Source organism: Mobula birostris, chromosome 4, assembly GCF_030028105.1.
Source record: "Mobula birostris isolate sMobBir1 chromosome 4, sMobBir1.hap1, whole genome shotgun sequence".
Taxonomy (NCBI): Eukaryota; Metazoa; Chordata; class Chondrichthyes; order Myliobatiformes; family Myliobatidae; genus Mobula; species Mobula birostris.
In genome coordinates this window covers 61359896-61385074 of record NC_092373.1, presented here as the reverse complement: position 1 = coordinate 61385074, position 25179 = coordinate 61359896, and the positions used below count along the sequence as shown (strand labels likewise).

Here is a 25179-nt window from a genome sequence, read left to right as displayed (position 1 = left end):
TGACCAGATTTCCAATCCCTGTTGCTAAAAAGCATCCCCATAGTGTGATGCTATCTCCACCATACATTACAGTAGGGACGGTGTTACAGTAAATACTGGCTGATGTGCAGTATTAGATTTACCACACATACTGCTTGGTCTTGTCAAATGAGACTAAAGTAGAACTTTTTATCCTCAACACTTTCTTTCACATCTTTACTGTATCTTCTGAGTGATGCTTTGCTACAAACAAAGATGCTTTTTTTTAGTGGTACGTATCTTAATGCCTCAGACATTATTGTCTCTGGTAAATTGTCTTTTTAGGTCCTGAGTAAATAGTACAAGCTAAGAATTTAGTGTGTTATAGAGGTGCTGCTTTGTTATCAAATGAATGCATAAAACAATCTGCCAAGACTGCATTGCCTACTTTTGTAAGAGGCCCTTATATTATTCAGAGAAGAAACTGGTACCCGTGCTGCTGTCCTGGGCATTATTAGCCCATAATGAACATCTCTAAACACTTGCTTTGGCTTTTGGCATTCTAGGTCATCCTGATACTGTGGAAAATGTAATGTCAGTACAAGTTCATTCCTTGTTCTATAGTGTGTACCCTATCTCAAATGAAGTGCTATTTCCTGTTTGTTTAATTTAAAATTGTCTCTTTGTTCCATACTAACAATTTAATTGTAATGTAGCACTCCCCTCATTGTACAAGAACACAAAGGAAAGATGAACAAGTATAGGCTACCTGGCTCCTTAAGCCTGTACCACTATGTGACTGCAAATAACAAATTCTCTTTATCATAGCACTATGGCGCAATCCACTGGACTTCCAAAAATAATGTTTTATCTCCACCAAATGCTTCTTATGAGCTAGCCGCCACAGCTGTAAGATAGTGGCAAATCTGTGGAATTCTCTGTGTGAGGGAGGATCACAGAAGCAACTGTGATGCGAAGCAAATATGCTCATATGCCCTTTTTTTAAACCACTTGACTAATGAGAGGTATAAAGCGCCATTACTTATCAGTTGCCTAAAATTTATTCTGAATTCCCACACCCTTAAAACTTGACACGTTATTGTTGATGCAATATTTTTTAAAAATCATCTTAGTATTCTAAGGTACATTTAATTTATCCCATGATAGTTATTTGCTGTGAGCCAGTCTAGGACCTTAGTATATAGGTTAAATTAAGTTTGGTTTTTGAAAGCAAAATTACCAGTAATCAAAAATAAACATTTCATGAAAAACAGCATTGGACAACTAATTTGCAGATCTAAAATTTTAAATGGGAGTTGTAGATTTTTCAAGAAGTTTGCCCCTAGCCATTTTTCAATCCATTTCGGTATGTTTTATTTTTATATAACAAATTTCCTCTTCTGGGTTTTGCCAATATTTTAGAATTGTCTCAGCATCTACCAAAATGTTGTTTTGAACCATCTTGGGGAAATATCGTTCAATCTTTCAGTTACTTTGAACTCCTTGCTGTATTTATTTAGGGAATAATATTGAAGATAACGCCCAACACCTATTTCACCTGATGCCTTTTTATACACTTGGTGTCGTATGGTTAAATTGCAATACAGCCAAGGTGCATTCATCTTTCTTTTATAATCACAAATCTGCAGCTTTGTTTTGCTATTTACAGACCAAGCTGTAATATAAAGCTACTTAGCAGTCTACCAGATTTTAATAGAAACTGACCAACCATATTTGGTAGAAATCATCTGAAGTGAACTACAGTCACTATTGTGGCATTTTAATAGTACCATTGCCCTGCAGTGTTACAAATTTACACCAGTCATTTGTTTTTGCAAAACGGTCTTGGTGGGGTTTTGTGTTTTTAAACTAGTCTCCATCAATTAAGTACTTCAGTTATTTTGAGTACTTAAAAGGCAACTAATTTAAAGATATTTTTGAACCAAAATAGGTGGAGAAAATGGAGACTAAATTGCAAAAGGAATTGGCAATGGCACAAGAATACCAAGGACAGAAGAGTAATTTGGAAGAAAAAGTGGTTAAGATGCAGCAGAGTATCAGGGAGATGAAAAACATGTTGGAAAAATACACAGCAAGCATACAGGTTTGTAATTTTAATATTATTTTGTGACATTTGTGAAATATAGTTCCATTTTACAGGGCCATTAGATCAACTATTTTAATATAGTACTATCAAAATGATATAACGAGGTATAGTGTAACTTTTGACATGGAATCTGGTTTCAGGTTACCATTTACATTGGTAATGTGTAACAATGAAACTTGTGTTGGTCTCTTAAAAATACGTTGGGTGAAATTGGTCACTAAATTCAGTTATGCAAACTTACACTGGAAATCAGCCATGTTTATTGAACAAGATCATTTCAGCAATAGGTTGCATTTGTGCAGCATCTTTAAATTAGAAAAGTTGTGCAGGGTTCTTCTGGAAAGAATCTGATTGATAATTGAAATAGTTTTGAGGACTACTCTCAAAAATACTTCATCCTCATCTTCTTGATGAGTACTTGCTGCTGTTATTCCACCCATACAGCAAAAGTGGACTAGCTTACATGTACTTAATAACAAAGCAAATAAAGTGTTTTCTAGTACATATTTAAAATATCAACATACAAGTTGAAAGTTAGTACTGATAATTTGTAGTATAATTAATATTTTTATTGGTTGAATATTTTTTGGTGTTTGCCATTTGTATTAAACATAGAAACATAGAAAATAGGTGCAGGAGTAAGCCATTCGGCCCTTCGAGCCTGCACTGCCATTCAGTACGATCATGGCTGATCATCCAACTCAGAACCCTGTACCTGCCTTCTCTCCATACCCCCCGATCCCTTTAGCCACAAGGGCCATATCTAACTCCCTCTTAAATATAGCCAATGAACTGGCCTCAACTGTTTCCTGTGGCAGAGAATTCCACAGATTCACCACTCTCTGTATGAAGAAGTTTTTCCTCATCTCGGTCCTAAAAGGCTTCCCTTTTATCCTTAAACTGTGACCCTTCATTCTGGACTTTCCCAACATCGGGAACAATCTTCCTGCATCTAGCCTGTCCAATCCCTTTAGAATTTTATACGTTACAATAAGATCCCCCCTCAATCTTCTAAATTCCAGCGAGTTTAAGCCTTGTCGATCCAGTCTTTCATCATATGAAAGTCCTGCCATCCCAGGAATCAATCTGGTGAACCTTCTTTGTACTCCCTCTAAGGCGAGAATGTCTTTCCTCAGATTAGGGGACCAAAATAGCACACAGTACTCCAGGTGTGGTCTCACCAATGCCTTGTACAACTGCAGTAGTACCTCCCTGCTCCTGTACTCGAATCCTCTTCCTATGAATGCCAGCATACTATTCGCCTTTTTCACTGCCTGCTGTACCTGCATGCCCACTTTCAATGACTGGTGTATAATGACACCCAGGTCTCGTTGCACCCCTCCCTTTTCCTAATCAGCCGCCATTCAGATAATCTGTTTTCCTGTTCTTGCCACCAAAGTGGATAACCTCACATTTATCCATGTGAAGTTGCATCTGCCATGAATTTGCCCACTCACCTAACCTATCCAAGTCACTCTGCATCCTCTTAGCATCCTCCTCACAGCTAACACTGCCGCCCAGCTTCGTGTCATCTGCAAACTTGGAGATGCTGCATTTAATTCCCTCGTCTAAGTCATTATTATATATTATAAACAATTGGGGTCTCAGCACTGAGCCTTGTGATACCCCACTCGTCACTGCCTGCCATTCTGAAAAGGTCCAGTTTATTTCCACTCTTTGCTTCCTGTCTGCCAACCAAATCTCTATCCACATCAGTACCATACCCCCAATACTGTGTGCTTTAAGTTTACACACTAATCTCCTGTGTGGGACCTTGTCAAAAGCCTTTTGAAAATCCAAATATACCACAGCCACTGGTTCTCCCCTATCCACTCTACTAGTTACGTCCTTATGTATTCACCCATTCCAAACTTCGTGGTATCTTATAAGCATGGAGTTATGGCTTCTTTTTCCTGAGAGCTGGGTAATGTCTTGCTCTTAATTTTAGTGAATTAATATTCCAACTGTGAGTTTGGTGGGAAAGCTGTCAAGTTAGTTACCAGACTCTTGGCTGATATTTTAATTTTGCATCTGCAATGGTAATTGAACTACTCCAACTATATAAAACATTGAACAGTAACATTTGGGGAAGGAACATGGTGCAGCCTTATTTTTAAGGAGGAGTCCATCTCATTGATTATTGAATTGAGGAATAATGGAAGAGCCCTTTTTTTGAATACTGGGCAATTTGAAATTCATCGATATGCTTTATTCTTAATCTACCCTCACAACTGTTGGCTCTTCAGTGTAAGTCCATTGAAATAAATAGTACTGCATTCTCAGCAGGGTAAATGTAGGGGCTGAGTGAGGCACCTAAATTTTTATCTTAAAATAATTGCAGAACTCCACTGCTCCCTGGTCCCTGTCCGTAAACCCTGCAATCTTTTGTCATTCCAAACAATGCACATACAATATGGGTCAATTCAAAAAATTGTATTTTTAGCGAGTTGTGCAGGAATTGGCTTTCACCCCTGGAAAACTGTTCAAGATGCCACCACGCTGAAAGATTAGTTAAATAATGAGATATTTGCTTAAATTAGGGCCTGACTGAACAGGAAGTTCACTTGACAATTCGGGTGAAGGATCTTGAAGCAAATGTGGTGGCAGCAGTTCCTGATCAGAATAAACAGAAAGAACTACAGAAGCTATTGGACACTTACAAGAAAGGTGAGCTTGAGTTCATTGTTATGCATCTCTTTCTTTATTTGGAGCTTTGTATGAGGAATGTATTCTTTTCAGTTGCAAAACTCTTCTGCTTAGAATCGGTTATTAGTGTTCCATATACCCTGTCCATAAATCCTACTCTCTATCTGCTATGTCGTTCCAAACAATGCACATACACAAAACAGGTTAATTAAAAGGATTATTGTGATTTTAGAAAGAATCTCTACTTGGTTTAAAATATACTCTGCTAATAAGTAACATTACTTAAAGAAACATCCCGATGACACTTTTTTTAAATTTAGACATTCTTGTTTAAATGTTATCTGATATTGCATTCATCTGTGCCCTTTAATATATCAAAAATGTGTAATTCTTAGAATTGACTTTAACATCTCAATCATGAATAACTTAAAAATGCTTTTAAAAGCACAGCAAGAATTATCTGCTGATCTAGTGAATGACAAGACCATTGGTGCACAACTTTTTTTTCCACTGGGGAAGGCCAGTTGAATAACTGTGGATCATAGCAATGAGCCTGAACATCTTGAGAGATGGTCATCATTTTCATTCCAAATACACTGAGATGTTTAGGCTACAGATGGAGTCCTGTGGTGCATTTTCCACTAACTGCATTTTCCCAGCAAGAAGCTGGTGCAGGTTCAGTGACTATGTCATCACAGCCATGCGTGTTTGGGGAGTTAATTGTACACTAAGGCAGGCAAAATTTTTCATTGTGCCAGAAAGGTTTTGTTAGTTTGGTATGGCTTCCCTACATAGTCATACCTCACAGAAACAGGCCACTTGGCCACTTGGTTATGGGCCAAACCTGGATTCCCCATCCAGGTTTGGCCCATAACCTTTCTCGCTTTTTTTCTTTGCCACCCTTTTTAAACAAAGGCACAGCATTCACTACCCTCCATTCTGCTAGCACTTCACCATTAGCTAACAATGCAAATATCTCAGCCAGGGCTCCAATTCTCTAGCGTTCCACATGTTCTTGGATAAACCTGGTCAGGCCCTGGAGATTTGTCTGCCTTCATACCTTTGAAGACATCTAGCACCACCGATGCTGTAGACTATCCCAAAGACCTCCCCATTTACTTTCTTAGTTCCAAAGTCTTAATATCTTTTGCTATGGTAAAAACAGAAGAAATATTTATTAAGGATCTTGCCCATCTCTTGTGGCTTCACACTAAGGTATTTCCTTTGGTCTTTAAGGGGCCTTGATTTCTTTCTAGTTTTTTTTCCCTTAATTTTCTTTTAAAATCTCTTTTGGATTTTTCTTAATTCTCTCTGTCAGGGTTATCGTATGCTTCCTTTCAGCCCTCCTGATTTCTTTCTCAAGTACACTTCTATATCCCTTATACGCCTCCAGGAAATAAGGGATGCAGAAACTGCATTTAGGAATCAACTTCAAGAATAACAGTCTCCCAAAAGACCTCAGTGATGGTTTTTTTGGTTTTCATTCTTCATGTATTCTCCAACTTTGGGCCAAGTTTGGATCGTGTGCATTATTTTCTTCCCATTTTAAAATTTGGAGTGATAGGACATACCACATTGCTCAGTGTTACCCTGTATCAATAAAGTCATGCCTTTGAATTCACCTGTACTGAGATTTTAACAAAAATGTGCAAGTACTATATTACTTTGACTGTTAATTTCCATTTTGCATTCCTTGTTAAACTGTCATATTATTGGAAGAATAATTCAACATTTTAATAATTTCTGTTTTTATTTAGGTAGGGCATTTAACTGAAATAACTACCTTTACAACTTTTTAAGTTGTTCCATTTTTCTTTCTCCAGAGTATGAAAAGGCTGCAGCAAAAGCTGGGAAAATTGAGGCAGAGGTGAAACGATTGCATGAACTTATTGTTGAAATCAACAATAAAAAACTTAAAGCCCAACAGGATAAACTCGACAAAATTAACAAAGAAATAGATGATTGCACATCTTCCATTACAAAAGCACAAGTTGCTATCAAAACAGCAGGAAGGTAAGTTTGAGCATAAATAAAATTAGTAGAAATGCCCATGGGACACGTTGCCCATGCAGTTGGAGAGACAAAAGTACAAATTTTATGCAAGTAGTCTTTCATCAGAACTCATAAAAGGATAGACATACATATTGTGTGGTTCTGATAAAATGTCATTAGCCTGAATATATTATGTTTCTTGGTTAATGGATGTTGTCTGAACTCTGGTAGATATTTCCAGCATTTATTTTTGGATTTCTACCATCCTCTATATTTTGCTTTAGTTAAAGTGTAATTCTTTTTGGCAAGGCCAGGCAGATTGTGGTAGGAAGAAAAGAGTGCTGATGTGCTGGAATGTCAGTGCTACTGCATAGTAGTTCCTTGAATTTGGGTTTCATTATGATATCAGGTGTTGTGTTTGCGAATTTTGCACATTCTGCATGTTATCGTGTGCCGCAATTTCCCCTCACATCACAAATATCAGAAAGCTAACTAACTATTCTATAAACTCTTATTATTGGGGGAAATGGTTAGAGGAGTTGATGGATAAGGGAGAACAAGGTGTGGTTACAGAGAAGTAAGCCGAGAGCAAATGGGCTGGATGGCTTCTTATTTGGTAATGAATTAATTCGCGAAAGAGAAGATCCGTTGATAGAGTGAAGATGGGAGAAACTAAATAATAAAGAAGTTAAAACAAAAATTTGAAGATCAGTGAAAATGCAACCTCTCCACCATGATGGATCCCTGTGCTTCGTGAACGAAGGCCTAACTTGTCCTTATTCAGTAAATCCCTCCTTGGCCTGACTGAGCTTGTGCTGGCCTTGAAAGACTTCTCCCTTATAGCCTTAATAACTTAAGTGACCTTTAGTGGATTGTGTGGGACATTTTCTGTTCTTATTTGGGTTCTTTCCCTCACCTTTGCATTGAGGTCTCTCGGTCAATTTTTTGTCCTTGTCCTGCTTTGCATGGGAAACAACTTTTACTGTTTTTTTCACTTAGCTCTCAACTGTTCCTTTTCATCAACTGCTGTCTGTATTTTCGGAGGTGTTTTTTTAATTAAGTTTCTAATTCTTTCTCCCAGTTTCTCATTTGCATTTAATGTCTGTTCCTATAAGCATTTCCTTCAATTAAGGAATCCATCTCACAATATTGATGAAGCCCTTGACCAAGTTTATTCCATTTTCCTACATTTCTGCTGTTTTCCCATTCTCTCCCAAAACTGAAGATTTCCTTGTGTTCACTTCCTACTCAATTATATTCAGAATATCCTTTTCTGTCCTTTTCATGGTGAAACACGCAAAAATTTGTCTTGATGCACTCTTCAAAGAGGCCAGGCCCTTCAGTTCTTTCTATATTCTTCATTTACTCAGCGCTATAGATTTGTATCCTTTATGCAATAGTATATCGATAGCAGCCTTTTAGTGCCACTGCCACAGGCCTGAATGACTTCCGCCAGTTGCACTCACCTCCATCATTGCAAAGTGCTTTGAGAGGCTGGTTCTACCACATCTGAAATCCTGTCTGCCCACTACCCTGGACCCCCATCAATTTGCCTATCGCAGCAACAGGTCAACAGAGGACGCCACCTCCACGGCACTTCACTCTGCCGTGACCCACCTGGACAGCCCCAACTCTTATATCAGAATGCAGTTTGGCATTCAATACTGTGATCTCCTCCAAGTTGATTGCCAAACTTCGCCAGCTTGGTATCAGCTTATCCCTCTGCAATTGGACCTCAGATTTTCTGACTAACAGACCCCAATCAGTTAAGTTAGACAACCTCTCCTCCTCCACTCTCACCCTGAGCAGCAGCGTGCCTCAAGGCTGTGTGCTGAGCCCTCTTCTGTACTCCCTTTTTGCCTATGACTACATTCCTGTACATGGTTCTAACTCCATAATCAAGTTCGCAGACGACACCACGGTGGTTGGTCTGATCAGAGGGATGACGAGACGGCCTACAGGGACGAGGTCCAGCATCTGGCCACGTGGTGTGCCGACAACAACCTGGCCCTTGACACCCAGAGGACCAAGGAGATCATTGTGGACTTCAGGCATGCGAGGAGCCTCACTCATGTCCCCATCTACATCAATGGAGCTGTAGTGGAGCGTGTATCAAGCTTCAAGTTCCTTGGTGTCCACATTTCTGAGGATCTCACCTGGTCCCTGAATTCCATCCTGCTCAAAAAGGTGCAACAGCGCCTTTATTTCCTGCTGAGCATCAAGAAAGCTTACCTCTGTCCCAGGATACTGATGGACTTTTACCGCTGTACCATTGAGAGCATACTCACCAACTGCATCTCAGTGTGGTATGGCAATTGTCCTGTATCAGACTGCAAAGCACTCCAGCGTGTAGTGAAAACTGCCCAGTGGATTATTGGCACCCAATTGCCCACCATAAAGAATATCTACCATAAACGCTGCCTAGGCAGGGTGAAAAGCATTATCAAGGATGCATCTCACCCTAACCATGGACTTTTTACTCTCCTTCTACCCAGTAGGCACTACAGGAGCCTCTGCTTCTGCACCAGCAGGCACAGGAACAGCTTCTTCCCTGAGGCTGTGACCCTGCTGAACCTCACCTCACATCATAGCGCTAAGCAGTATTGCACCCATATTGTACTGTCTCAGTACTTTTATATTTGTATGCTGTAGCACTTTTTATTCGCAGTTATTTTGTAAATAACACTATTCTTTGCATTTCTGGTTAGATGCTAACTGCATTTCATTGGCTTTGTATCTGTACTCGGCACAATGACAATAAAGTTGATTTTTTTTTATTTTATTTTTATTTGGATAAGGAATTCACAAATATGTACTTTTTTCACACACATAACCTTTTCCATTTTTTTATATATATAAAACTACAATTATTTATACATTCTTAAGTACACATTGAGATGATATAAAAAGAAAATAAACATTTAAATAGATAATTATGTACGGTGGTAAATCTAACCTATTAGGCTAAGTAATGGAATTAGTTGTTAAGAAAAATGGTAATAATAGTTTTCATATAACCCTTCTGGACCATTTCCATTGGTCCAAAATGTTGTATATAAGCCTATGTATCAACCATTGTAGGTGTTTATATCCTAATTTGTTCATGCTTGCTCCTGCCCGCAGACATAATTATCCAATCCCTATGTACTTATTTACTTAATTTTTTCATTTTTTTATCCCTTTCCCAAATCTTTCCCTTTACTTGTGTTAATTCTCTATTTTCCAAAAGAAAACAAAAAAAAAAACAAACACTTAGACTAGGGGTGCTTACGTTAGCAATATTACTGTGTTGATGAGAAGAGCAGTATAAATCATTAGGAGAGTCTGCTCGCATTGGGGTTATATATTCAATCCATTTATTCCAGATTTGATAAAAATTTTTCTTTTTGAATTCTCAGGGAGTAAGTCAACTTTTCCATTTTAAATATTTCCAAGATAATTTCGTACCAATCTTCTAATGTAGGTGGTATTGGATTTAGCCATTTTCTAGTGATTGATTTCTTACGTGCCGCTAAGAGGGCCTGCAGCAGCTTTATATCTTCCTTCTGTTCAAGAAACAATACATGCCCCAAATAGAGCGTCTCAAAGTTCAGAGGTATCTGGGACCTAAGTACCTTAACTAATGTTCTATGAATACCTTCCCAAAATAGACTTAATTTAGGGCAATCCCAAAAAATATGAAAATGATTTGCCTCTTTGGAGCCGCACCTTCTCCAACACATCACATTTGTATCTTTATATTTTTCCTGATATGGGGTCTTGAAGTATCTTATAATGTTTTTCCAACAATGAATTAGTCAAAGAATTAGTCGAGGACCATTGAAATCTGCAGATTTTCTCCCAAGCCTCCTCTGAAAGTACCAACCCCGCTTCTTTCTCCCACTTCTCTTTAATATACAGTGTATTTACATTTTTAGCATGGGAGAGTGCATTATATAATCGAGAAACTGATTTACTAGGTATTGAACTGCAAGCCGAATTCAGAATCTTGAAAAATTCTAATTCTACTGTTGATATGTCTGTATACCTACAACTCTGGTTAACATAGTTTCGTACTTGAAGGTACCTAAAATAGTCATTATGTTCTAGGCCACGTTTGTCCTGCAGGATTTGGAAACTTTGTAATACTCTTTTATCTATAAATGAGCGGTAGGTTGTAAGACCTTTCTTTATCCATAGCTCAAATCTTTTATCTCCTCTGTTGGGAATGAATTCGGTATCATATGCACACCATCTAAAGAGTTTTAACATGTTATTAATTCCACATGAATTAACCACCTTCTGCCATACTTTTAATGTAAGATTTATCCAAGCATTTTTAAATTTTTCCAACTGGGCCATCAATCCTTTGTCAGCTATTGAGGCCTGAAGAGGAAAACTGTCAACTAATCCAAATTCTATTTCCTTCCATCTAGCCTTATATTCCCTATTACACCAATATAACAGAGGGGTTATCTGTGAGGCATAAAAATAATTTCTCAGGCAAGGAAGAACCATACCTCCTCCTTCCTTCCCTAACTGTAAGGTGTTATATCGAATTCTAGGTTTTTTTCCTTGTCAAATGAAGCAGGAAATCCATTTGTCCCATTCCCTGAATTGATTATCATCCACCTCCACCAGTAAAGTACGGAAAAGATACAATAACCGAGGAAGAATATTCATTTTTATAGTATTTATCCTTGAATTTAAACTTAAAAAGGGGATAAGATTCCATCTCTGCATATCTGCTTTTATCTCTGAGATTAATGGCCCATAATTTACCTGTGACAGTGTTGAAAGATCCTTCGGCAGGGTTATTCCTAAATATTTTAATGATTTAGCTCCCACTTAAGATCATATGTATCCTGCAATTTTTTGGATGGTGTATAATTTAGGGACATAACCTGCGTTTTCTTTACATTTATTTTATAACCTGATATTTTCCCAAAGTCATCCAACAGTGTAGACAATCCTATAAATGATTTTTCTGGTTCACTCAGATAGACCAAAACATCATCTGCGAATAACGCCACCTTCTGTTCAATCCCTGCCACCTTGATACCTTTTACGATTTCGCTCTGTCTTATTAGTTGGGCAAGCGGTTCAATATATAGCGCAAAAAGGAGAGAAGAAATTGGGCATCCCTGTCTAGTGCCTCTCTCTAAGAAGAAGGAGTCAGAGGGGTCCCCATTTATCTTAATTCGGGCTGTAGGGCTGTCATATAGAGTCTGAATTACTTTAATAAACTTTTCTTGAAAGCCGAATCTTCCTAACACTCTGTATAGGAATGCCCAACTAACCGAATCAAAAGCTTTCTCAGCGTCCAATCCTGTCTCTGTCTCGTTCTTATTAACCTGTTCTAAGATGTGCAGAGTTCTCCTTATGTTGTCCTGTGTTTGTCTTTGTTGAATAAATCCAGTCTGGTCTAAGTGAATTAGGCCAGGTAAAAGCTTTTCCAATCTGCGCGCTAATATAGATGTAAATAGTTTGTAATCTCAGTTAAGAACACTAATTGGCCGATAATTGCCACATTCTAGTTTATCTTTACCTTCTTTAGGAATAACTGAAATAATCGCTTCTCTCCAGGAAGGTGGAGTTTCTCCTCTCTGCAAGATCCAATTAAAGGTGTTAAGTAGTAATGGGACTAACTGTCTTCAGGGACTTGTACCACTCTGAGGTAATCCCATCAGAACCTGGGGACTTTCCAGCCTTTAACCTAGAGATGGCCACGTTCAGTTCTTTGACAGTTACTGGTTCTAATAAACTTTCATTTTGTAAATCTGTAAGTTTAGGTAGATCTAAAAAAATTCAATACACTGTCTATATAGGGCTCATTGGGGGCCCAGAATTGGGAGTACAGCTCTCGATAATATGTTTCAAAACTCTCTTGAATTTTCCCTATTGTACTCTCCACAAGCTTTGTCTTTGGATTCTTTATTTTATGAATTGTATTGTCTGCTTGTTGTTTTCGTAATTTATATGCAATAATCTAGCTGATTTACCTCTTACTTCATAATTCTTTTGTCTCAGGTAAAGAAAATTTCTTTTGAGTTTCCAACGTATAAATATCGTCAATTTCACTTTGCAATTTCCTAATTTCCTGTTTTCGATTTGAATTACTTTTGTTGCTACCTACAACTTGAAGTTGTTTTAATTTTCCTTGAAGGTCTGCTAATTTTTGTGCATTGATTTTTTTCATGTGAGTGGTAATGGAAATAATTTTCCCTCTCAGTACAGCTTTCAATGCATCCCGTAAGATCACTGGTGATGTTTCTCCCGTGTCATTAAGGTCTAGATATTCTTTGATTTCTCCCCTTAATCTCTCCATTACTTTCGGGTTATTGAGTATATGTGAGTTTAGCCTCCATAGTGTTTTCCTCATTTTCCTTTCCAGGATTAGAGACATAGAGACTGGGCTATGATCCAACAGATCAATTGTTGCAATATTACAGTTTTTTATCCTGAGTCTATCTGTATTAAAGATAAAGAAATAGTCTATCCTTGAATAGGCTGAATGAGGGAAAGAGTAATATGTATAATCTTTACTAGTAGGGTGTAATTCCCTCCAGACATCTATAATTCCCAACTCCTCCATCAATGAATTCACTTTCCGAGTCAGAGGTTTATTCTGAGTAACTATTCTTGAAGAATCTAATATAGGATTTAATCTAATATTAAAATCCCCTCCACAAATTACTACCCCTTGAGAACTGACCATTAGGTCAAAAATGTGTCTATAAAATGATCATTCACAACCTGGAGGAGCATAAACATTCAGCAATGTTATTTCTGTACCTTCTATTCTTCCTGTGATTTTTACGAACCGTCCTTCTTTGTCTCTAGTCTCTGAAATATGTTCATAATTAAGAGTACTTGATATTAAAGTAGCTACCCCTGTTTTGTGACTCAATTTATATGATGAATAAAATACATGCTTAAAGCCCATTCTTTTTAATTTTCCATGTTCAGATTGGCTCATATGTGTTTCCTAGAGGAAAGCTATTTGTGCCCTCTCTTTTTTCAATTTGGACATAATCTTATTTCTTTTAATTGGATTCAAAACCCCATTAACATTATAGGAAATTATTTTTACCAATTCAGTTTGCATTTTTCTCTAGTAGAAAAAAAAACACTCTCCTTTTCTAACCAAACAGTAAGCAATCCCTTCTCAACAGTAAACCAAGACATATAACCACACCCTAGACATTTTTGAACGTGCAACATTTGAAAATTTTTCCCGACTTCCCACAGTGAGGCCTGAGCACCGACCCGCCTCAGTTCAGAGGGATAACCTCTATCTTCACCCTGTGTTAGAGGGCCCTCAGCAGTTTGAATAATCATAGAGAATTTTCTCCTATTTATGTCTCGGCCATATTGCTATCATTCAAGTTATTCCGTCTAGTTTATTTTCAGTTACCAGTTTTCATTTTACCTTTAAGTCCGATTTACTCTTTTCGGTCATTTCTCTTAATTTGTGTTCTCTGTACATTCGCGTCTGAATATTTGCAGCTTTTCCTTGTAGTTTGACACTCTGGTTAGTGTGGAGCGTCCTTGCCGCACTAACTGCCACGACTTCTGCCGAATCCTCTCCAGTAGCGACTCCGGTTGGGTGATAACTTTAATAGGTAGTCCCCGGTCCGCCAGGTCCAATGTTGCCTCCTCCACCGTAGCGTAAGTTTTTGTCCCTTCGTCGTAAAAGACTCTCAGCCAAGCTGGATACAGGGTCTGGAATCTGATGTTGTTTTCCTTCAGGACTCTCCGTGTTTCCGTATATTCCTTCCGTCTGGCAAGAATCCCCAGTGCGTAGTCATGGTCTAAACTGATTTTACAGTTGTTCCACATGAAGCCTTTCTTTTGCCATGCCCTTTTAAGCACCTCTTCCTTCGTTCTGTAACTGAGAAATCTGACCAGAATCGATCTGGGCTGGGCGCCTGCCGGAGGCTGTGGTGCCAACGCGCGGTGAGCCCTTTCTATCTGTAGGTCTTTTGCGGCCGGTATATCAAGGTTCTCTCTAAGTAGCTTCTCCACGAAGGGAATCATCAATCTGGGTTTACCTTCAGTTCCTTCGGGATCTCCGTAAATCCTCACATTTTCCCTTCTTGAGCGGCCTTCTTGATCTATTAGTTTCCACTGGAGCTGGTCTTGCAGCTTCAGCATTTCTGCTATCACCTCCTCTGCGTTTTGTAGCTTCTCTTCAATTCCAACAATCCTCGCTTCGGCTTCATCTATCCGCGAGTTAGTTTTTACTATTTCTCCTTTAATATCTTCCAGCTGTTTGCTGTTATCTTGTTGGAACTCGCGAATCTCTTCGAGAATCCCCCTCATTATCTCCGTCCGGGCTTGCCATGGGGGAGCTAGGCCCGCCGCCTTGCTGCGTCTCTTTATGTTTATCAGCCTTTGGAGCGGACTTTTTAATCTTGTTCTTAGACATCATCCTTGCCCCTTTTATTAATATAGTTATGCAATATTAAGTATTTGTCTAAATTCGATTATGGGGTAGTTCACCTTTTTTGTCGAGAGACCTTTTCCTTACGCCGCCATTCCCTTGATGACCCGGAAGTCCGACAATAAAGTTGAATCTAATCTAATCTAAACATTGAAAAACAACCAACCCACTTTGGAATAAAAGCACCAGACAATTTTGAAGCTTCAATGCTTTTGGGGGTTCTTGAGCTTCTGTTCATCACATTGCCTAGTTTTTTTTTTAGCCCGCTATCCATATTTGATTTGAAATTTGAGAATTATGAGACAAGATAGAATTGGGTTTTGTAGTATTTTGAAGAATTGAAATTTTATATTTCAGGATGTGATAAATTTGGAATTAATATCCCTCTGACTGAGTCATAACATGTTTTGTGTTTTTTGTAGTTGAATTGTTGAACCGATGTCTTGCCATTTTGGTTGGGTTTATTTTCACTGGCTTTCTGATTGATACCATCAACTTTCTGTACTTTAAAGTAAACTACCTGATTCAAGTGGCTCTAATGGAAGAAATATAATCACTACCTTTTGTTTTTTCCAAAGTTGTTTTCTATAGCTTATCCAGGTGAAGGATTGATTTGTTCATTGTTCTTTCAATTCACTATAATGTATTCGTTATTGGTGATATGTGCCATTCACACATTACAAGCACAACGTGTAGATTAGGGTGACTACATTTTGGTTTACCTCCTGATACGAGTCAGATGCTTACTTGTCCTACTTAATTGCCTTTAAATCTCCACTCTGGCCTCTGTTGTCAGCTCATTGTGTTGCTTCCAGAAGCAAAGTTTGACATAGCTATCATTTGGGTACTTCTGCTTTGTGGGTCCACATTACGTTCTGTACTTTATATTAGATCATAATTGTATCTCTACCCCCCAAAAACAACATCAGCTGTTGGAATGATTCTGTTGTTTGACCTTGATGCATCATCTGGTTCTTAATATACCCTTTTTGATATGCACCATCATTTATTTTGTCATTTAAATGCCATAGTCTTCCATCTTGTGCCATCAATTAATTAAATATCAACTTTTCCCAGTTCTGGTTAAATGTTAACTTTTTTTCTCTCTGCAGAGCCTCTGACCTGTTTTCTTTTCTGTTTTCATGCAATACTTTAAACATCAAATGTTCTTTGATTTTCTAACCCTGCTTATTGCAGCATTTTTTTGTCTTTACAGTCATCGACTAGCTTTCAGGTGACCTATTCATGCTGCTTATAATAAATGATACCTTTTTAAATATCTTCCAGAAATTTTAAAAAAGCAGAAGAAGCAGTGAAGCGAACGAGAGAAGAAATTGAAGAGAATAAAAAGGAGATTGAAGATCTAACAGAAGAACTGAAGAAGTTAGAAGAAGAGGGTGCTATAGTGCTCAAAGAATGCACTGAAGCTCAGGTACTTTACGCAACCTGTTCCTTGCATTGTTGAACTTTGCAAGATTAGTTATTTAACTCAAACGTATTAGTTTAAGAACAATCCTCATGGAATGGTCTGCACATTGGAGACATCGAAGCTCAAAGCCTAAAAAACTAAGAATAATTACTGATAGAGGAACAGTGCACTTTGGGTGGGCTAAATTTCTAATGAAGAATTCTTTCTTGTTAGACAACATTAATGCCACTAACTGTTGCACATTTGACTGTAAAATATTTCCTAAGAGTTAAAAGGACAAGATCAAAAGGGGTATTAGAAGCACTAAAGAAATCCCAGAACATGGTCTACACAACTGAAAAGGAGTTAAAATAAGAGATCAAAGCACAGAAAAGAACAGGTTGATATGGATATACCTGTGAACCAAGGATTACAATCTCAGAATATGTTGTCCAAAACTCTGGACAAAGATGAGTAATGTCACTTAGGGGAGTGAATTTCAAATTCCCTACGAGAAGTTTTTGAAAACTTTGTTGCTGAATGTATTCAAGGTGGAATTTGATAGATTTTGGATTTTCAGGGATTAAAGTGTTGTTATAGGAAAGTGGCTATGATGTAATTGAATGGCAAAACAGGAACATGTGACTGAACAGTCTGCACAAAGTTTTATATCTTTTGTTATGACACATCTAAAATAATGATTTAGTTTGTATATCTCTGTCCCTGAAATGGGCAATTAAATTCAATGGATATAATGGATAAGTCACTGTATTTAGGGATGAAGTCTGAAGCACATCTCCCCCCAGTTGTGGTGACACTCTGGAACTCTGCCCCCAAAAAATTGGTCATTTGAAAATTTTGAGGTCGGTGAATATATTTTGCTAGAGAAGAGTAGCCCGGAGAATAATGCAAAGGTGAGTATTCTCTAAATTTAACCACTGCAAAGCACCACTTTAGAAACATAAGAAACCCCTACAGTACAATGTAGGCCCTTCAGCCCACAATGCTGTGCTGAACATATACTTACTTTAGAAATTACCTAGGGTTACCCATAGCCCTCTATTTCTCTAAGCTCCATGTACCTATCCAGGAGGTTCTTAAAAAATACAATCGTATCCGCCTCCCACCACTGTTAACGGCAGCCCATTCCACACACTCACCACTCTTTGCTTTTTAGAAAAAAAAGACTTAACCGACATCGCCTCAATACCTACTTCCAAGCACCTTAAAACTGTGCCCGCTCGTATTAGCCATTTCAGCCCTGGGAAAAAGCCTCTTACTATCCACACGATCAATGCCTCTCATCTTATACACCTCTATCGTCACCTCTCATCCTCTGCCGCTCCAAGGAGAAAAGGCCAAAATCACTCAGCCTGTTCCCCAATCCAGGCAACATCCTTGTAGATCTCCTCTGCACCCTTTCTGTAGTTTCCACGTCCTTCCTGTAGTGAGGTGACCAGAACTGAGCCTAGAACTCCAAGTGGGGTCTGATCAGGGTCCTGTACAGCTGCAACATTACCTCTTGGCTCTTAAATTCAGTCCCATCGTTGATGAAGGCCAATGCACTGTATGGCTTCTTAACCACATGGTCAACCTGCACAGCAGCTTAGAGTGTCCTGTAGACTCGGACCCCAAGATCCCTCTGATACTCCACATTGCCAACAGTCTTACCATTAGTACTATATTCTCCTATCATATTTGACCTACCAAAATGAACCACCTCACACTTATCTGGGTTGACCTCCATCTGCCACTTCTCAGCTCAGTTTTACATCCTATCAATGTCCTGCACTTTCTGACAGCCCTCCACACTATCCACAACACCCCCAACCTTTGTGTCATTAGCGAAGTTACTAACCCATCCCTCTGCTTCCTTATCCCAGGTCATTTATAAAAACCAAGAACACAATGGGTCCCTAGACAGATCCCTGAGGATCAACCTCCATGCGGAATATGACCCATCTGCAACCACTCTTTGCCTTCTGTGGGCACGCCAATTCTGGATCCACAAAGCAATATCCCCTTGAATCCCATGCCTCCTTACTTTCTCAATAAGCCTTGCATGGGGTACCATATTAAATACCTTGCTGAAATCCATATACACTGCATCTACTGCTCTACCTTTATGAATGTGTTCAGTCACATCCTCACAAAATTCAAACAGGCTCGTAAGGCACAACCTGCCTTTGACAAAGCCATGCTGACTATTCCTAATCATGGTATGCCTTGCCAAATGTTCATAAATCCTGCCTCAGGATGTTTTCCATCAACCTACCAACCATTGAAGTAAGACTCACTGGTCTATAATTTCCTGGGCTATCTTTACTCCCTTCCTTGAATAAGGGAACAACATCTGCAACCCTCCAATCCTTCAGAACCTCTCCTGTCCCCACTGATGATGCAAAGATCATTGCCAGAGGCTCAGCAATCTCCTCCCTCACCTCCCACAGTAGCCTGGGATGCATCTCATCTGGTCCTGGTGACTTATCCAACTTGATGCTTTCCAGAAGTTCCAGCACATCCTCTTCCTTAATATCTACATGCTCAAGCTGTAAGTCCGCTGTAAGTCATCCCTACAATCGCCAAGATCCTTTTCTGTAGTGAATACTGGAGCAAAGTATTCGTTCAGTACCTCTGCTATCTCCTTCACTTCCATACACACTTCCACGGTTACACTTGATTAGTCCTGTTCTCGCATGGGACCCAGCTACGCCTGCCTCTTCGTTGGTTATGTTGAACAGTCTGTGCTCCAAACCTATTCTGATACTGCTCTCCAACTTTTCCTTCGGTACATTGACGACTACATTAGTGCTACTTCCTGCACCCATACTGAACTCGTCAATTTAATCAACTTTACTTCAAACTTCCACCCAGCCCTCAAATTCACTTGGTCTATCTCGGACACTTCTCTCCCCTTTCTCGGTGTCTTGGGCTCCATCTCTGGAGACAGACTATCCACTGACATCTTCTACAAGCGCAGTGATTCTCATAACTACCTCGACTATACCTCTTCCCACCCCGCCACATGCAAAAATCCCATTCCCTATTCCCAGTTCCTACGTCTCTGCCACATCTGCTCCCAGGATGAGGCTTTCCGTTCCAGGACATCTCAAATGTCCTCTTTCTTTAAGGATCGTGATTTCCCTTCTACCGTCATCAATGATGCCCTCACCCGCATCTCCTCCATTTCCCGCACTTCGGCCCTCACCCCACCCTCCCGCAACCACAACAGGGACAGAGTTCCCCTTGTCCTCACCTACCACCCCACCAGCCTCCGGATCCAGCACATTATTCTCCGCAACTTCTGCAACCTTCAACAGGACCCCACCACTTAGCACATCTTTCCCCCTCCACCCCTTTCTGCTTTCCACAGGGATCGGTCCCTCCGCGACTCCCTTATCCGCACATCCATCCCCACGGATCTCCCACCCGGCACTTATCCCTGTAAACGTAAGTGCTAACCCTGCCCCTATACCTCCTCTCTTGCCACCATTCAGGGCCCCAAACAGACTTTCCACCTGAGGCAACACTTCACTTGTGAGTCTGTTGGGGTCACCTGTTGCATCCGGCACTCCCGGTGCGGCCGCCTCTACATCGGTGAAACCCGACACAGATTGGGGGACCGCTTCGTCGAGCACCTCCACTCCGTCCGCCACAACAGACAGGATCTCCCGGTAGCCAGCCACTTCAACTCTGCTTCCCATTCCCATTCAGGTATGTCCATACATGGCCTCCTCTACTGCCATGATGAGGCTAGGCTCAGGTTGGAGGAGCAGCACCTCATATACCGTCTAGGGTCTCCAGCCCCTTGGTATGAACATAGAGTTCTCCAACTTCGGGTAATTCCCTCCCCCTCCCTTCCCCTATCCCTATTTCACTCTGCCCCCTCCCTTCCCCTATCCCTATTTCACTCTGCCCCCTCCCCCAACTGCCTATCACTTCCCTCATGGTTCCACCTCCTCCTTCTACCCATTGTTTTCCTGCCTATCACCTCCCTGCTTCCCCTCCCCCACCCCTTTCTTTCAAATTACTGGTTTTTCAACTGACCCTACCAGCCTTCTGCCAACCCTCCCACCACCTTCTTTCTTCAATCCTGATGAAGGGTTCCAGCCCAAAACGTTGACTCATCGTTTCCACTGATGCTGCCCGACCTGCTGAGTTCCTCCGGCGTGTTGTGAGTGTTGTTTTGATCCCAGCATCTGCAGATTATTTTGTGTTTATAGTCCTGTTCTCTTATATCTTATCCTCTTGCTCTTCACATACTCATAGAATGCCTTGGGGTTTTCCTTAATCCTGTCCACCAAGGCCTTCTCATGGCCTCTTCTGGCTCTCCTAATTTAATTCTTAAGCTCCTTCCTGCTAGCCTTATCTTCTAGATTCATATCATTACCTAGATTTTTGAACATTTCGTAAGCTTGTCTTTTCCTCTTGACTAGATTTTCAACAGCCTTTGTACACCACGGTTGATGTACCCTACCATCCGTTCCCTGTCTAAGTGGAACATACCTATGCAGAACGCCACGCAAATGTCCCCTGAACATTTGTCACATTTCTTCCGCGCGTTTCCCTGAGAACATCTGTTCCCAATTTGTGCTTCCAAGTTCTTATTTCTCCTTCCTCCAATTAAACGTTTCCCTAACTTGTTTGTTCTTATCCCTCTCCAATGCTATGGTAAAGGAGATTGTGATCACTATCTCCAAAATGCTCTCCCACTGTGAGACCTAACAGCTAACCAGGTACATTTCTCACTACCAGATCAAGTACTGCCTCTCCTTTTGTAGGCTTATCTACATATTGTGTTAGGAAACCGTCCTGAACACACCTAACAAACTCCACCTCACCTAAACTCCTTGCTCTAAGGAGATGCCAATAAATATTTGGGAAATTAAAATCTCCCACTACGACAACACTTATTATTACACCTTTCCAGAATCTGTCTCCCTACCTGCTCCTCAATATCCCTGTTACGATTGGGTGGTCTATTTTTTTAAAAAAAAAACACCCAGTAGAGTTATTGACCCCTTCTTTCAACTTCCTCCCACAGACACTCAGTAGACCAGTGGTCCCCAACCTCTGGGCCGCAAAGCGTGCAGTGGTAGCCGGGACACAGCCAGCACATCTTTAAGAAAAACGCCGAAATAGCTCTACGCAATCGGCAATCGCCTCTGATCTGGGCAGGCATTTACGTGCCAGGTGGCACGTAATTAATTAGCTTGTTTATTTTGGCTTTTTTCTTAAAGCTGTGCTGGGTGCGTCCCGGCTACCATTGTACCCCTGCATGCTTCGCGGCCAGGTATTGGTTCACGGCCCGAAGGTTGGGGACCACTGCAGTAGACAATCCCTCCATGACTTCCTCCTTTTCTGCAGTTGTGACACTATCTCAGTGCCACGCCCCCACCTCTTTTGCCTCCCTCCGTGTCCTTTCTGAAACATCTAAAGTCTGGCACTCTAAGTAACCATTCGGGCCCCTGAGCCATCCAAGTCTCTGTAATGGCCACAACATCATGGTCCAGGTACTGATCCACGCTCTTTTAAGCTCATCCACTTTGTTGATAATACTCCTTGCATTAAAATAGTTACATCTCAAACCATTGGTCTGAGCACGTCCCTTCTCTATCATCTGCCTATCTTCCCTCTTGCACTTTCTCCTAGCTTTCTCTATTTGTGAGCCTACCAGCCCTTCCTCAGACTCTTCAGTTCAGTTCCCACACCCCGGCAATTCGAGTTTAAACTCTCCCCAACAGCTTTAGCAAACCTGCCTACCAGTATATTGATCCCTCTCAGATTCAAGTGCAGCCTCCCTCAACTACACATTTATCCTCCACCTCACTCTATTCCTATACTCACTATCATGTGGCACAGGCAGTAATCCTGAGGTTTCTACCTTTGAGGTCCTTCTTCTCAACTTCTTTCCTAACTCCCTGTAGTCTGTCTTCAGGACCTCCTCCCTTTTCCTACCTATGTCAGTGGTACGAATATGTACCACGACCTCTGGCTGCCCACCTTCCCACTTCCAAGATATCATAATCAGAAGCATCCCGGACCCTGGCGCCTGCGAGGCAAACTACCATCCATCTTGCCTTCCTGCGTCCACTTTAATGTTTTATGCTTAAAAGGGCGGGGGGAGCTATTTAATCTTTGTGATTGCAAAGCTTTCAATTGGAGAAAGTGTCTTTCTTTCAAACCTTTCTTTAGTGGTAGAGGTTTTATTTGACTAAAATTGTGAAATTGAAAGTAGTTACATAGATTTAAGGTGGTCGTAAGAAAAAAAACCATTTGAGATAAAAATTGATAACGCACGTGTACCTTTTCTCTACCAGCAAGTTCCAGCAAAGTTCTATTTAGTGTGTGATTCACGTTTATGGTTTGCAAGTTAATTTGCAAATTGCTATTGCCTTTTTCTAGGGGCAAAACTGCTTGTATTTTGCAAAGAATCAACTATTGTGTTTTAAATTGATAGTATTTGGCTGGAGCTTTTGAATGTAAAATTTGCATATGTACAGTATATAACAATTTTGCTATTAAACATTCATATTTTACTGAAAGGTTTTTTTCTGAAAATTTTGCTGAACTATTTAAAATAGTTTAATTTGTATCGTTGAATGAGTTACATAAGCATGATATATAAGACAACAGAAATAAATACTGATATGAATCATTTAAAAGATGTTACCGTGTTATGTTAACTACTTCTGTTCGCTCTTTTGCATAGGAACAATTAACAACTGTAACTGAGGAACATAATTGTTTACTGCAAGAATTAAAAACAGTTCAGGAAGAACAACAGGCACTTCAGAAAGAATTTCTTAACATTCGTCTGAAGTTGGAGCAGATTGATGGGCACGTTGCAGAACATCAATCTAAGATTAAATTCTGGCAGAAAGAGGTAAGGTTGTAATTTAATGTAATTTAATAATGGTTAGAATGCTAATGACTTGAAGTTTATCCAGGGAGTAGCTGAGCTGCATTAACTAGAAAAGAATGTGTTTACTTTCTGGTTTGTGCTAACTATGCTTTCACCTGGAGCTGCTTGCAGGCTGCCTACAGATGACCTCTGCAGCCTGGGGGGAATGTGACTACAGTTCCACTTGACTTGTGTCCAACTGCTCTTCTGTGTGGCACACATTTTGCTGTAAGGCTCCCTACAATAAAAAAGCTTGCAAGTACGGTGGATCCCGTTTAATTGGGACACATTGGGCCTGCACATTTTGGTTCAATTAAGCGGCTGTCCCAATTAGCTAAAGTTTATAGAAATAGTTTAAAAAACATATAGAAAAGACAAACTGCCGGTTAACAGAGTAACAAATTATGTATTAAAATAAATACAGAACAAATTAGAACATTAACAATACTTGGTGGCTGTCTGTCATATCTAACAATGATAGGAAATCTGTGTGGGGGAGTTCTTTAAAGTAGAAAAGTCATTGCACCAGGCCAGTTCCACTCTCATCCTCTGAAGTCCAGGTCCAGTGGTACTTGTGGTTGTCACAACTTGGGACTTCCTTGGTTGCAGTGGATTACCATGACTACTTCTATACCTTGTCATGTCGTTTGCTCCTCATGGAGCTTTGCAGAGCCACCTTCCTGGCTGTTGGATCTCACTGTAGATTTCCTCCGCCAAGTCTTCAGGAATTGACCTCGAATGCTAGGACAGGCATGTTCCTGTCCTACAAGGGTATGAGGCCACCAGCTACCCTCACCTGGTTTGGCCTGCCTTTCAAAATGGTGTACAGAAGTGTGGCCACTTTCGCATGCAAACAGGTACTTGGAGCCATAGGTGACAGCTGAGTGTCAGGTGAGTGAGATTGGACATGACAAGCCCCTTCATCAGAGGTGCTACTCCTCCTTGAACACCCTAACAATACTACGTACCATAAAACTATAGTTCCTAATAAGAAGAGAACGGAGGAATTCATCCAGTGTACACTGCCATGTTCCTCTGACAGACTGTAAGTTAACAAAATTGGCGTAGACACTAGTGCAGATAACGCACTGCCTTCATACAGTGCTTTCATCCATTGCATCATTGTAACGTTCATGATGGTTGCCAATACTTTGAAATCTTCACAGATCCTAATTTTAAGTCGTGAAATTGTTTCATTTTCATTCTCAGCCTTTTCTGACATCTCCAAGCCTCAAGGGAGCAGAAGTTCTCAATTGTCTTGTTGCTTGTTTCTCGCCAGCTAGAGGTGGCAAAAATCACTGCTTTTTCAGCGCTTAAAAACTATTTGCTCTAAGCATGGTAGTGCACATGACTGATGCTAGTTAGGCACTTTGTCTACAGTCTCCTGTCCCAATTAAGCAGCATAATGTCCCAAATAAACTAAGGGAATGACAGCTATTTTCTCTATTAATTCTTCTTTAAGAGTTGTCCCAAATAAGCAGCTGTCCCAATTAACTGGAGTACATATACTTGCTGTCATAGCTCAAGCGTAATATGCCAGTTTGTACATGGTGGATTTGGGTTAATTGGCCTGCCAGTTAATTGGGGCAGCCACTTATTTGGGACATCTCTTAAAGAAAAAAAAACAAGTGAAGAAAATACTTGGGATTTCCTTTATTTATTTGGGACACTGTGCTGCTAAATTGAGACAGGTGACTGTTGCTCAACAGTTTCTAACTGATGTCAGTTGCATGAACTTG

The 25179-nt window shown here is 40.2% G+C and overlaps 1 protein-coding gene across 2 annotated transcripts in view; it reads left to right on the top strand.

Moving 5' to 3' along the window:
• Positions 1-25179, top strand: part of smc4 (structural maintenance of chromosomes 4) — an 81048-nt gene that overhangs the window by 50178 nt on the left and 5691 nt on the right. For both annotated transcript variants that reach the window (XM_072255423.1, XM_072255424.1), the window contains exons 16-20: positions 1910-2062; positions 4606-4732; positions 6535-6724; positions 16416-16560; positions 23249-23422. In XM_072255423.1, coding sequence (XP_072111524.1) covers positions 1910-2062; positions 4606-4732; positions 6535-6724; positions 16416-16560; positions 23249-23422 — 789 coding nt within the window. The remainder of the gene's footprint in view (positions 1-1909; positions 2063-4605; positions 4733-6534; positions 6725-16415; positions 16561-23248; positions 23423-25179) is intronic.